The sequence below is a fragment of the Eptatretus burgeri genome, chromosome 16 (assembly GCF_056783735.1).
Source record: "Eptatretus burgeri isolate ZD-2024b chromosome 16, Ebu_testis_v1, whole genome shotgun sequence".
In the NCBI taxonomy this organism is placed as follows: Eukaryota; Metazoa; Chordata; class Myxini; order Myxiniformes; family Myxinidae; genus Eptatretus; species Eptatretus burgeri.
In genome coordinates, this window is record NC_140976.1 from 46,825,646 (window position 1) to 46,840,867 (window position 15,222).

General features: G+C 42.7%; 1 protein-coding gene across 5 annotated transcripts in view; it reads right to left on the reverse strand.

Annotated features, from left to right (window-relative positions):
* The window catches only part of LOC147011022 (neuropilin-2-like), a 300,172-nt gene that overhangs the window by 213,070 nt on the left and 71,880 nt on the right, over nt 1-15,222 (reverse strand). The window contains exon 1 of one of the 5 annotated variants that reach the window (XM_085859786.1): nt 6,360-6,683. The exons of the other annotated variants lie outside the window; for them this stretch is intronic. Within the exon in view, the coding sequence (XP_085715912.1) occupies nt 6,360-6,420 (61 nt within the window). The 5' untranslated portion in view covers nt 6,421-6,683. Of the gene's footprint in view, nt 1-6,359; nt 6,684-15,222 lie in introns of those variants that run through there. 5 annotated transcript variants of the gene reach the window in all.

The window sequence follows — 15,222 nt, forward strand, 5'->3', positions numbered from 1 at the left end:
AATGTGAATGAAAGATTGCTAAATGATGAGCTTAGTTTCTTCTAACACAAACTAAGTTGTACTCGTAACAGCCAACATTGTTATAATCATAGAAAACACTCGTGGAGGCTTTGAGTAAATTATTGATGCTCCTAACATCCATCGAAGCCACTGCTAGAGGCTTATACACTATAACTCGTGAACGTTTCGAAGACTTTTGATTAGCAGTGTATGTACAGGGTGTCCGAAAATGGATATACCAAAAAGAACGTTGAATAGTTTTATTGTTATTCGAGATGTTGACATAAATTTGGTTTGATCCTGGGTGGAGATGATGCTCTGGGACCCGACACCAAAATCTGTGCACAATCTCTGGGTGTTTTGCACGAGACGCACCCTGCCTGCATCCCTCCCCCAGACAGACATCCTGCCGTTGCGTTCGGGCTGCCTTCCATCATGCCGGCTGGGGCTTGTGGCACAAATTGTTTTGCGGTTGGGGCCATATTCACCCTTGGGTCTTGCTGTGTCTCACCGGATGCAGCACCGGTATTTGTGTTCTGTTAAATTCTCCCGAGTCGTTATTCTGTGGAATGTCTGACGCCTTAAGGCTGTAAATTATTCTGGAGCTATCACTCTTCCAATGCTCGGGACGCATTCGGGAATTTATTTGAAAGGAATAATTGATTTGCTTCTTTTTGCTTTCCCACCATTTTAAGCTCCACCACCGAAGGTGAAGGAGGTTATGTTTTCAACTCTTTCTGTCTGTTTGTTTGTGTACAGGATATCTCAAAACTGTGTGGATGGATCTGTATGAAATTTTGTGGACAGGTCTGGAGTGTGACCAGGACGAACTGATTAGATGTTGATGAACATCCGGATCCGGATCCAACTACGATAATTTGTTAAGTGATTCTTCACCGTTGAGAGATAGGGCCAAAAACGATATTGTACTGTATGGCATGATATTTCAAAAATGTATTGGGCCCGATATGTTCTCGTGGATCAGGCATTACGTGGCGGAGGTGTGCGCTCTACCGAGTCCCCTTGTAGTTGCTGTCTAATACACCATTATAAAATCATTTGTCATTCGAGTCATCTTTGATCGCAAGCCACATTGGCTGTTAACGTTCATTAAAGGACCAATTGGGCTTGTGGCGGTTAGCGCCCAGTACGAGACGTACCTGCATCTGAGCAGTCACTGCTAGATTCGCTAATATGGGTAATTGGGTGCACGGTCACCTGACTGGCTTGGCCTTCCACCTGAACATGGTAACGTGGCAAACAGCCCCAAGACCCTGTTTGAAGCTTTAAAATCAGTTCGCGTCAGCACAGCCGCTTTGTCAGATTCAGACTTGGTAACTGAGACGAGTCTGGCAATTCTAACAATATACACACACACACACACACACACACACACACACACACACACACACACACACACACACACACACACACACACACACACACACACACACACACACGCGTGCAGAATAAGAATGTAGCATATTAAACAACAAGCTCAAATGAGCTAACATCCTCGTGCTCTTAATGATGACGTCATAAAAACGAATATGACGTTATTGTGATGTATCATGTTTGCGATAAATTATCTGTGCTAATGCCCGGCTTGCTTCCCGCAAACAAAATTCAAACAGCTTGCCTAGTTTCGGAAATAATGGTATTGGCGATTTCCATTAGCGGCGATATTATGACATCAACTTTTTTTTCTAGGAAGAATTTCCAAAATCAGAGATGGTTATTGCCTGCACGTGGGCTTTCTGCATATACATGACAAGTTTCACGAAGATCCGATGAAAACTCTGGGTTGTGAAACAAAAAAATGTCAAAAAATAGGAATGACGTCATAAAAATTGATATGACGTCATAGTGATGCATCATATGTGCAGTAATTCATCTCTGCTAATGCCCTGTTTGATTCCCGCAAACATAATTCAAAAAGCTTGCCTAGTTTCGGAGATAATTTTTTTTAGGCGGTTTCCATGAGCGGAGATATTTTGACGTCATAACTTTTTTTCTAGGAGGAATTTTTTTCAAAATCGGAGATGGTTACTGTCTGCGCAGGGTATACTTACATATATATGCCAAGTTTCAGGAAGTTTCGATGAAAACTGTAGGCTGTGAAACAAAAAAAGTCCACAAGAACAACAACATAAGACTTGGAGATCCTCCATGAGGATCTAAAAAAATCTCAAATCAAGTAAAATTGCAAAACAAGATAATGTAACCTTAGAAAAGATTCAGAATAACCGTAATAAATGAGATTTTGTTTTGCAACAATCTCTGGAACAAAATCATTCATAATGTTATTCCAACCGATATTCAATGGAGCTTTTGTCACAAATCATTCCAAAGGATACAACGTGTAAATATTAATTCTTATATCCGTAGCCCAACTAATTTATCCATGATATCCTGCACACATCTCATGTAAAAGAAGCCTGACATGCTTCAGCCACCCAGCCCTGTTTCCTTGTCGGACATTTTCCAATTTGAGACATTTCCTGTGTGGGTGAACCGATAGAATTAATGTGCCTGTGGACTGGCAATTCTCTCGATCGTATTGCTCCGAAACCTTCCATGGCTGCAATTTCTTCCCAAGTGATTCCCGAAGAAATCAGACTGCAGTTATATTTGATACACTATGGGATTGAACGTGACATAAAATAACCATGCGGTTGTCCTTCACAAACACACCGTGGAGGTTATACTGCTTAACCAGGCACATTATTGTTGGAGTAAACTTTCAGAAGCAAAGCAAGCATAAACCTGAAAAGAAACGCATTGTTTCCATCAGACACCACCGGATATAAAAATTATGAGATTGATCCCAAATTTTCCACACAAAAGGTTCATTATCATGAAAACAAATATTGTTTTAATTTAAAAAAAAAATTTTTTTAACCAATAAAAGGTCTCCTGGGAAATCACAAAGCTCGTGTCATTAATTTTTAAAAACTATCAGTCATAGTTATTGGACCGTCATTCTTTTGATGCTTCCGGTTGACCCATTTACTTGAGAAAATTCAGTTTCTGTTGTGCAAGCAAAAGCAAGTGATTTGGTTTTCTTTGGATATGTGTATCGATGGAGTAAACGATTTGTACGGGTCATGGTACATCAGATTACAGGATGATGAACAAGGATACACATGCAGGAGGAGGCCATTTGGCCCATCAAGGCGATGCTGCACCTCCGCCAGAGGAATTAAATCCCACAGTTTATCGATATAAAAATTCTCTCTGGGAGGAGGTGTTTGGGGGGGGGGGTGAAATGAGTGGGGATGAAAACAGTGGGGAAAGCACAGACATCATCAGGGTGGTTTATACGTACCTATATGTTGTTGTTGTTGTTGTTGTTAGGGTTAGGATCTATAATTACAATATATAATCCATAATCTATATCCTCACTATAGTTCACGGACCGGTGTTTGGTTGCGCGTTTGTTTGTCGTGCTAGGTTCCTCCTACAGTTCTGGGCCAATTACATCAAGACTTGCTCTATAGGATCAGCATGACACCAATTAATGTATAGGGGTGTTTTTATCTTTGCCGGTGGTCTTGGGGGAATGAGGCTTGTAGGGTGAGGAATGAATAAACACAGTCAGCGCATTCACCTTGTGATGAGACCCTCTCACAGACAATGCAATCATGACATGCATCCCTTTACCGATCCACACCTGAGCTGCCTACCAGTCATGCCAATGTACATGTACCTCTTCATCCCAAAATGCTTCTCGGTACCTATCTAATCCCAATTTAAACTTATTCACTGTTTCTGCTTCCACTACCTTTCCAGGGAGATCATTCCATGCGTTTCCTACTCTCCGAGTGAAAGACATATTTACTCTCAGGCTGTGGCACCTAGTTCTGTCACCGCCCATTCGGCTATAAAACTCATACATTTATTGTTATGCGTCTCTATCGTCCATAATCTTAAACCTCTCCATCAGGTGCCCTCGTCATCACCTCTTTACTCATGTAGAGTCCTGTCTCCCTTCAGCCGTTCCTCGTAGCTTGGTTTGGCTAGGCCTGGAAACAATCCATCCGCTCTTCGCTGAACCCTCTCCATGGCAGAGATATCGTTCCTCAGATGTGGTGACCAAAAATGTACACGATATTCCACGGGAGGCCTCACTAAATTCCTGTACAGAGTTTTGATTTGTAATTTATCCCTCCAACTCAAACAACCTAAAACTCTACTAGCTACACCGATATCTGCCTGGCACTGTGCTTTCTGCTTATGCACTGTATCTATTACCACCTCCCAGATCAAAGAAGCCAATCCATACTTTGCCAGAGTGGAGCCACATTTGTCACAAACACTCTCACACATGCACAATGTTTTTTGCCAGAAGTAGCATTGTTTGCCAGTGTTATGTATTAAAGGTTGTGCTCGATGATGATAATAAAATGGATAACATTCAAAATTTTCTATAAATGAGATTCATCATAGCCCAAGAAATACCATTTTCTTTTTCAATACAAGAGTTGATAATGAGTAAGAAAACAATTTTTTGTATTTTACGTTAATATGTACACCTCGTTATGCTTTATTTTGGCGTCAGGGCCGGATTTAGACGCGTGGTGGCCCCTGGGCAGCCTTCAGTAGTGGAGGCCCACCCTAACCTTAGAATACTAAAAAGGTGACGAGACATATTTACAGTCATCCATAAAGTATATTTTTCAAGAACAAAGAATCTGAACTTTTATATAAAATAGAGAATGAGATAAGATGAATATCTTATATCTGTTCCACCAACTACCAACTACCATTCGAGCACCCACAAATACATTTTTCCTTACAATTTTTTTTGTTCATGAAATATGTGGAGGCCCCCTGGTTGTGGAGGCCCCTGGGCAACTGCCCAGCTTGCCCATGCCTAAATCCGGCCCTGTTTGGCGCGTCTCAAACTATCGTGATGATCTGGTTTGCAAAACTTTTTGTACGCCGCACACACCCGGAATGCAGAGTTCGGCTGCAGTGCTTTCGGTGTTAATAAATCAGAACGTTCACTGGTAAAGATAACGAAAACTGTTGTGAACATTCACATGCATGACTGAGCCAAAAGGAAGATCGAGAAGGAACATTATTGGTGCAAAGCCATACTTCTTTGAGAATATCTGCTGAATACTCAAATATGACAAAATACCCAACACCATGCAATTTTATCAAGTACAGGATTACAATTAAAGTAAGATTTCAATGTATGGTTAATAATAAGAGGCAAGAATAATGCATAATCATCAGCCATTGCAGGAATATCCAAACGAACCAACAGTCATCACGAACATCTTATCCATCATGAGCAATTTATTTCTTCCAATCACCGAGAATCTATGGTTCCACTTACGTTTGTGTGTGTGTGTGCTTGTGTTGTACATGAGCTCACGAGCACGGTTTGATGTACTCCGTCAAAACGACCGATAAATGAAAACCTGTCCTGAACGGGTGCCAAATGACCTTGCTATGAGGAGATTGATTAATTATAAGGCACCTTGTGGTCGCCTTTAGCCTTTTAGTCTTGTTCCTCTTTCTTCACAGAGGTTTTCCTTCCTCAACACATCCTTTAAGCCCTCATTTCAAAAAAAAAAAAAAGAACACCCATCACAGAGCCATTTCCTTGGCTTCATTTGTCATACACACAAAAAAAAAAAGATGGATTTTCAATTAATTTTTTTTATGTACCGCTCTATCCCAGCTCGTAAATGTGATGGATAAGATTTTAGTGATGACTTTTCAGAACGTTGGTGCTTCCGAAGCAGTTACTTGGCAAGGGTTGTACTGGGTTGTTTGCCATTTCCTTCCCAGCATTGTTTGCCCGTGCTCTATCCTTTAATTGCTCGGTATCAATCAAGGAAACAGTACGTACTATTAAAAAAAAAAAATCTTTGTTACGACTTGGCCAGGGTTCGAACCACCGACTTCCCAGACTCAGAGCAGACACTCAAACCATTTACAGAGGGGGGGGGGGAGGTGGAACGGAGACCAAAATACCAACCACAAAGTGATGGCAGATATTTTATTTGGATTTTGCATTCAGCCGACTCACGGTTTGAACTCCGCAACTCAACTAGCTGTTTGAAAAGAGAGCCAGCAAGAATTCATGTCACAAATCACAAAATGCAAACAAAACCGCATTGCTAATCATAGACCGTGCAATGGAATCTATCGGGACACAGCTTGATACGGATGTCTCGCTGTGATCACCATCCTCTGATCGGGGAAATCGAGAGAGAGAGAGAGAGAGAGAGAGAGAGCTCAAACCTCTCAGCTGTCCCTGGGGCGCAAATAAGAGGCACATGCGGTGCGTGCTCAGAGGGCACTCTGAATCATGCAAATGTCCTGCGGCTTGTTCTTCATACCTGCATTCCGGACCACGCCGAGCATGGAGACCAACACCAGAGGAAGCGGCCAAAGGTGCATGGCCGGGGACGAGGGTCTTCAAGGAGAGTGGAGGACTCGCCCAATTTCCCTTCCGCCGCGTTCCTGGGTGTCCTCCACACAAACGATGTTGTAAGCGCGCTCCGTCCCAGCTCGCAACCATCAATTTCTGGCACTCTCTGGATGTGGAGACAAGGTGTTCATGCTGAGCCTTCAATTCATCGGTGAAGAACTCACCGTTGTCTGGTTCTTGCTCGTTGCATTAGAGAAACCCCTCTTGCTTCATCAAGCCCCCCCATACCGTGCCACTTCCTTTGTCTCCTCCCCGTTTTCCTTCATCCTCCTCCCTTTGTTGCTTCAGTGAAGGCGTAATTTGTTGCGGGACCCCCATGCCACCTGCGCTCACTCAGCACATGACTCATGAGAGTTTGTGACTCGCACACACAGCACTTCGTGGGGACTTCCCCGGCTAAGAGAGCAAAATACATGACGGACCTGGTGCTGAGTATTTCGTTTGAAACCATATTTCGTTTTTGGAGTCTATGCTCACGTTCTATTCCTCGCACGCAACTCCATCACAGCAAGTTTCACTCCTGCTAATGGACTGGAGATACATACACTGTATATAATAGGACCGCGTTTTAAAAATGATTGTATTCCCCCAAAGAAATACTGCTTTCAAATTTACTGTGACACGTCGTTTAATATCCATGAGAGAGAGAGAGAAAACTTCAGAGTTTAAACATATGACGGACTTCCGATGTAGAGTTTCCATATTTTTGGAACAAAAAAAACTTTTGCTTCACGTGTCGCACAAGGGCGGTCCAAACCCAAGTGCTCACCACATGATGCAACCCCAACTAGGGGGCAGCAACGATGCGCAACACGACGTCATTCAAACTGATTTGTTTGTATATTGATACGGCGGTTGTTATGGTTAGAGCATCTGCTCTGAGGTTGAGAGGTCGGCGGTCCGAGCTCGAGCCAAGTCATACCAAATTCTTTTTTTTTTTAATGGGAGCTGCTGCTTCCTTGCTTTCATATAATGGCCAGCATTTTAAAAAGGATGGAGCACAAACAAGATAATCATAGGTGGGTAACCTTTGCGCAGACTTGATGGGATCAATGGCTTTCTTCTGCGTTGAAGTTCCTTGCGAGGTGACTCGTCGTGAGCCCGTCCACCGCTGCGCAGCACGAGATGGCCGAGTTTTGTAATCGCCTCTGTGTTTATTTATGTATTTCTCGTTGAGCGTCAGTGTGTCTGTCCAGACCATAACTTTTGTTTTTACCCTTTGAGCTTTTGGCATCAAATTTTCAACAAACCTTTATTATGAGAATATGGAGAACACCAATTGATAAATTTGACTTTATTTTTTTTTGCTTTACCAATATCTTTTATTATTTTTTTATTACTTTACCAATATTTGTTTTGTTCTCGTTAAGTTTAGTTGAAGGATAAAGCAGAAAAGGGATGGCTTCACATTTTGAGATGTTTTATGGTTACCGCCACCACCAAAGGTGGAAGGAGGGTGGGTTTTCACCCATGTCTGTCTGTCTGTCAGTTAGTCTGTGAGCAAGATATCTCAAAAGGTTATGGATGGATTTGGATGAAACTTGGTGGACCAGTTGGGTGTGTGACAAGGAAGAATTGATTCGATTTTGATGAAGATCTGAATCCGGATCCAGACATGAGATTTTTTTCATAAGTGATTCTTCACCATTGTGAGATAAATTCACCATGATATCTCAGAAAGTTATGACCGATTCGGGCGGAATTTTGTGGACAGGTTTGGTGTGTAACGAGGAGCAAATTATTCGATTTTAGTGAAGATCCAGATAAGAGAGTTAAAAAAAATTTTTCAAAAAAAGCGATTCATCACAATTGAGAGATCGTGCCAAAAATGATATAAAGCACAGTCTCAAACAATTATGGACGGATTATCAGAAAAAAAACTTGGTGGATGAGTTGGGGAGGTGACAGGAACATGCTGATTATATTTTGGTTCAGGTCTGGATGCAGATACAGCCTATAAGTGGGATACAAAATGTAAACTGCTCAGCTTGGTGGAGGTATGCGCTCTACCAAATGCCATTCCAGTTCTTATTGCCTCTGCCACTGAAGGTGGAAGGAGGTTATGTTTCCACCCCTTTGTGTCTGTCTGTCTGTGTGCAGGACATCTAAAAAAGTTTTGGACAGATTCGGATGAAATTTAGTGGGCAGGATGGGTGTGTGACAAGGATGAACCGATTAGATTTTGGTGAAGGTCCAGATCTGGATCCGACTACTGGAATTTTTTCAGTGATTCTTCACCATTGACAGATAAGGCTAAAAACGATATATAGCATATCTCAAAAAGTTGTGGACAGATTCGGACAAAACTTCGTGGACATGTTGGGTGTGTGACAAGGACGATTAGATTCCGTTTTGGTGAAGATACGAATCCGGACCTGGATCTGACAATTTTTTGGTGATTCTTCACCTTTGAGAGATGAGGCTAAAAACGATATATTTATTGGGCCCGATATGTTCTGTTGGATCAGGCCATGCACGGCAGAGGGATGCGCGCTACCGAATGCCCTTTTAGTTCGCCTTGGGTTTGTTCCATTGAAAAAAGGATTTGTTAGCTGTTTCAGAGTCCACACACTGTATGATCAGTTCTCCATGACACGTTCAGGAGGGAGAAATGTAGTGTCTGAGAAGATTTCAAGCTGGATTACTTGCGCTTTTGATCTGACTTGCTGTGTGCTCATTCACTTCACACCAAAATGTCAACACCCCAATGAGCTTAAACCTCTCGCTGTGCACTTGGAAAAGGATGATAGGAATAAACCGTTTGACCAGCACCATTTCAAATGGCACCAGCATCGTCCTTTTGAAGATGGGTGTATGTGCTCTATTCTTATTCTGATAAGTAAGAGTCAGATATTGTCGGCATACAAGACTTCAATCCAGGTCAATATTCTTGTTTCAGGTGAAGTTAGAAACCACAGATGTGTGTGTGTGTGTATGTATGTATGTATGTATGTATGTATGTATGTATGTATGTATGTATGTATGTATGTATGTATGTATATATATATATATATATATATATATATATATATATATATATATATATATATATATATATATATATATATATATATATATATATATATTTCTTCTTCTTCTTCTTTCGGCTGCTCCCGTGAGGGGTCGCCACAGCGAATCATCCGTATGATCCGCATAGTGATTTGGCACATGTTTTACGCCGGATGCCCTTCCTGACGCAACCCTGGTCGGCTCTTACAGCACAGGGATATGGTACACCTATTTTAACCGGGGTATACACCGGCCCAGGATACTGGTACTCATTTCGCCGACCTCGGAAGGATGACAGGCTGAGTCAACCCCCTGGTGTATTAATTCAGTGGCCCAACGGGGCTTGAACTCAGGACCTTTTGGATCCCAAGCCGCTGCCCTAACCACTGCGCCAACACCAGGCTTTTTTATATATATATATATATATATATATATATATATATATATATATATATATATATATATATATATATATATATATATATATATATATATATATATATATATACACATACTGTGACGTCCACGGGACTTGAACAGTCCCGCTAACGTAGAATGAGACGAAACGATGGAGGCGGTTTATTTTTTATAACCCAAAGATGGCGGTTTTAATCGCTCTCCAGCAAACGGGACGAGGAAGGTGGCACGAGTCGTTTTTCACCGAGTTAATAATGTTTATTTCTCTAACCAGAAATAATCATAAGACTCGGCAAGAGGAGGGATCCGGGGTGATTCGACGGGATGGTGGTGTGGGTTCGGGCGTGGGGAAAACACAAACAATTCCAATGGATATACAAATCTCAAACCCTCTAAGGCGACAGATACACACACACACACACACACACACACACACACACACACACACACACACACACACACACACACACACACACACACACACACACACACACACACACACACACACACACCGGAGCTGGTGGTCAGGCTTGCCCGTGGTGTCGACGCAACAGTCACTGGATTGGCGCCGGACGAGCTAGCGTTGCGCTCGACAGGGGCAGGAGACACCGTGGTGTTGTTTCTGGTGGTCGACCTCCTGGTGTAGGCCCAAGACCGCTCACAGCCGCCAGGGAGCCAGTTCTGGCGCCAAGATGCGAGCAGGAGAGGGAGGCAGGTCCGCCCGCCGTTCGGTCCCGTACTCCGAGCCAGCAGAACTCCAGAGCCAACCGAGGTGAGGCACGAGGCACAGCAAGGCCACGAGACACAACGAATCGAGGAACAAACCAGCGCAACAAGAGAGCACGCTCCGAGACCAACAGCCTCGACCAGACGCTTTCTTTTTATGACTCTTCCTCTCCTTCTTTTCCCAAACAGAACCTTTTTTTCTCGGGTCCTCGTCACTTCCAATCGAGCCGTTTTATTGGCCCTCCGCCGTCGCCTTCCGCCAATCGTGATCAAGGGGCGGAGCCATCCGCAGCACTGTCCTGTTACGTCACGGTAAGCCTACAGGGAATAATAAAAGGGTTTACGCATACACACTTACCCTAACCCGTCTAGCCTGGTGTTGGCACAGTGGTTAGGGCAGCAGCTTGGGATCCAAAAGGTCCTGAGTTCAAGCCCCGTTGGACCACTGAATTAATACACCAGGGGGTTGACTCAGCCTGTCATCCTTCCGAGGTCAGCGAAATGAGTACCAGTATACTGGGCCCGGTGTATACCCCGGTTAGAATAGGTGTACCATATCCCTGTGTCGTAAGAGGCGACCAGGGTTGCGTCAGGAAGGGCATCCGGCGTAAAACCTGTGCCAAATCATTATGCGGATGATAACGGATGATCCGCTGTGGCGACCCCTAACGGGAGCAGCCGAAAGAAGAAAAAAGAAGAAGAAGAAGAAGAAGAAGAAGACTCCCTATCTAATCGCCAGAAGAAGAAGACTCCTAACCCGTCTCCCTATCTAATTACGTGACAATTATCATTTCCCCCTTAAAGAAATGGACATTTACTAGACAACTTATCACCACTGAATTGCGACTTATTACATCGAGATCCTGGTAAACTCGAACAGCATGGCATACCTAATTAAACATCCTAATTACCCTTTGAATGCATACCCCCCCTCAGACGTAACAATACATACATATATCTTCAAACATATACATACATATCTATATAGACAAACATATATATATATATATATATATATATATATATATATATATATATATATATACCTACATACATACATACATACATACATATATACATATAGTTGTGTTTATGGGATAGATGGAGAAATTTCATTGTAAAGATAGGATTATATAACATAGCATGGTCCGTGGAAGAGTAGGAGACATCTTGATGCAAATTAAGTCGGGAACACTGAGCTTAAGATTGTTACGAGGTGGTGTTGTGTTAACTATGTAAGGTCTAAGGCTTGTTCTCCCAGTATGTGAATGCCTCCAGTGACCTTTTCCTACGTTTTTGCATTTACAAAGCCAGAAATAAAAGAACCACTTTTTTTTTTTTACAACAATTGGCAGACCAAAACTCTGACTCCGAGGAATAATAACCGGCAGGCTGTGCTCCCCGAAGCTGATGATTGGTCAGTGTGATGACAAAGGGAGGATGATCGAGTGGAGACGGTGGTCGGAAAACAGAGGGTCTCTCTCTTGCCTCTCCTCGGCATGGTCAAGAAGGCTGCGCGATTCTCGTTGTTCATGGTGTGTGAATTTGCTCACGTGCTGGAGCAAGACGATAGCCATTGACTGTTCGGCTGGGTCGTGAAGTTTGTGTGCTTTGAAAGGAGAGGGAGAGAAGAAGAGGAGCGCATCTTTGATGTCAAACTCGGCAGTATCCCTTGTTGGAGGATCGAAGAGAAAGGTCACGCCTTTTGCTGTGAGCAGGCCTGGTGCTGAGAGGAGTGGTTTCGGTAATTTTGATCGTGAGAAAGAATGGTAATTGCAGCTTGTGGGCCCTAAACAAACGAGGATCACCCACACGAGTTACTTCATGTACGTGGCACACGGGAAGCGACTTGGTGCCATTTTGTGCGTTTCCCGCGCAGTGGCTTCATGGCTCGAAGATCGCCAGGCTCCAAAAGGTCATCTCTGGATACAAAGCTGAGTGCCAGCATAAAGGGAGGAATTTCTTTTATTTTTATCTTTCCCCTTGTCTGTTTTTGTGATCAAGTAGAGACGTCTCAAATTAGGATTAAGTTTTACCTCACTTTTCAATACCTCACTGATTTATTTGCATTATCAATCGTTGATTTATTTTCATTGTCACCTGTTGATTTATTTTTATTAAACATTATTTGTAAAATTTCCTTGTGTTAATCTATTCATTGTGGGTTCGAGAATAAACCCGTGTGCTTCTGTCCTGGTGAACGCCTCTGGTGGATGCGTCCAATTTCGGCTGAATTAAAACCGTTCGGCTATCCGAGGCTGGTGACAACTGGTCGTGGACACGATAATATAAATATATATATATATATATATATATATATATATATATATATATATATATATATATATATACATATATACATATACATATACATATACATATATATATATACATATACATATATACATATATATATATATATATATATATATATATATATATATACAAATACATATAAATATATACATATACATATATATATATATATATATATACATATACATACATATATATATATATATATATATATATATATATATATATACATATATATATATATATATATATATATATATATATATATATATATATATATATATATATATATATATATATATATATACATCTTCTTCTTCTTCTTCTTTCGGGTGCTCCCTTTCGCGCTCGCCACACCGGATCATCCGTATAATCCGCATAGTGATTTGGCACATGTTTTACGCCGGATGCCCTTCCTGACGCAACCCTGGTCGCCTCTTACGACACAGGGATAATTTATATATATATATATATATATATATATATATATATATATATATATATATATATATATGTATATATATATATATATATATATATATATGTATAAAATATATATAAAATATATATATATATATATATATATATATATTATATGTAGAAGTAAAATATATCCAAAATATATATAAAATATATGTTACTCGCTGGAGTACCCGGCGTTGCCCGGGGAAAAAAATAGGAATAAGAAAGGGGTAAACTGCGGTGCTTAATATATATCACATTTAATTTGGGCACATTTCACATTTCTTTGTCATTGTCAGCATTCGTCATCAGTGCTCCAGTGCCTCGTGGTAGACCACATTACATGTCTGACTGTTGGGTGCCAGGATGCTGAGCTTCACTGAGCTACCTGTCCGAGAGGCAGCCACATTCAGCTGGCCTTGGGAGAAGCACAGGACAGAGAGGTTGACACCAATTGCCTTGTACGTCTGACCTTGAGCCTTGTTGATCGTCATCGCAAAGCATGGCTTGCAGGGAAACTGGAGTCGGCGAAACTGGAAGAGCAGCTCGTAGTGGGATGGAATGAGCGGGATCCTCGGCAGAAAGACGACTTCTCCTTTGTATGGTCCACAGGAGATGGTGGCCTCAATGAAATTGGCATGCAGGTTTGTTATGATACAGCGTGTGCCATTGGTGGTCTTGGGTGGCTTCATGTTTCGCAGGATCATGATGGGCACACTGAGTTTCAGCTTGAAGAGGTGTGGTGGCATTCCAAACAGCTCGAGAGAATTGAGCAGCTCAACAGTGTAAGTGACTGCCTCCTCGTCACAGATGGCACTGTCCACAGACTTGTAGGTCCTCTCATCGCTGGGGAACTTTCCCATGAGGCAGTTGTTGAGCTGGTTGACATTGGTGTTCAGCGGAGAGAGACTTGTACGCTCAGCCAGCCACTCAGACCTGACTCTATTTGTGGTCAAGCAAGGGTAGACTTCAGCCTTGAGCTCCTCCAGTGTGGAGACGACCTCGCCCAGTCCAGGAAGAATTGCGATCGTGTCTGGTTCGGCCGCAAATGCGATCTGTCCATTGCCATTTTCTAGGAGCAGCTTGGAGAAGTTGGTGGCCCCTTCATCGCCAGACAGGTGAGCTCGCATGTTGGTGGTCAGGTGCTTCACAGTCACATGGCGCCACAGGTGGGACGTCTTCAGGCTGACATTGACAATGTTGGATCTGGTGCCTCTCTTGACCACTGGAAGGATCTGCCGGAAGTCTCCGCAGAGCATTGTGGGGATGCCTCCCATGGGTTGCTGGACTCATGTGATGTCCTGCAGTGTGCGGTCTACAGCTTCGTAGGCTGACTTGTGAGTCATCGGGGCCTCATTCCACAATGATGGCAGCAGCATCCTTGATGACCTTGGCCAATGCTGTTCCACACTTGATGTTGCATGTTGGCTGCTCTTTGAGGTGCGTGTCGAGTGGGATCTTGAAGGTGCCGTGCAGTGTTTGTCCTCCCTGGAGCAGTGTTGCGGCAATTCCACTGGACGCAGTAGCAAGAGCAATCTTGCCTTCTGAGCAAATCTTTTTCAGTATCATGTTGATGGCGAAGCTCTTGCCTGTGCCTCCCGGTGTATCGAGGAAGATGATGTTGCTGCTCCTGTTGCCATTGATGATGCTACCTTGCTGCACCAGTTCAGGAACTGCAGTGTGGACCTGATGCTGGTCATCTGTCAGGTGCTGTTGGAGGTCATCAGCCTGGACAGCCAACTGCTCTTGGTTGTAGTCCACTTCCGTGAAATACTCTCTCTCTCGAGCCTATCTTCTGTTCTCCTCTCTGGTGTAGGTAGGTCATACGAACTGAGATGACG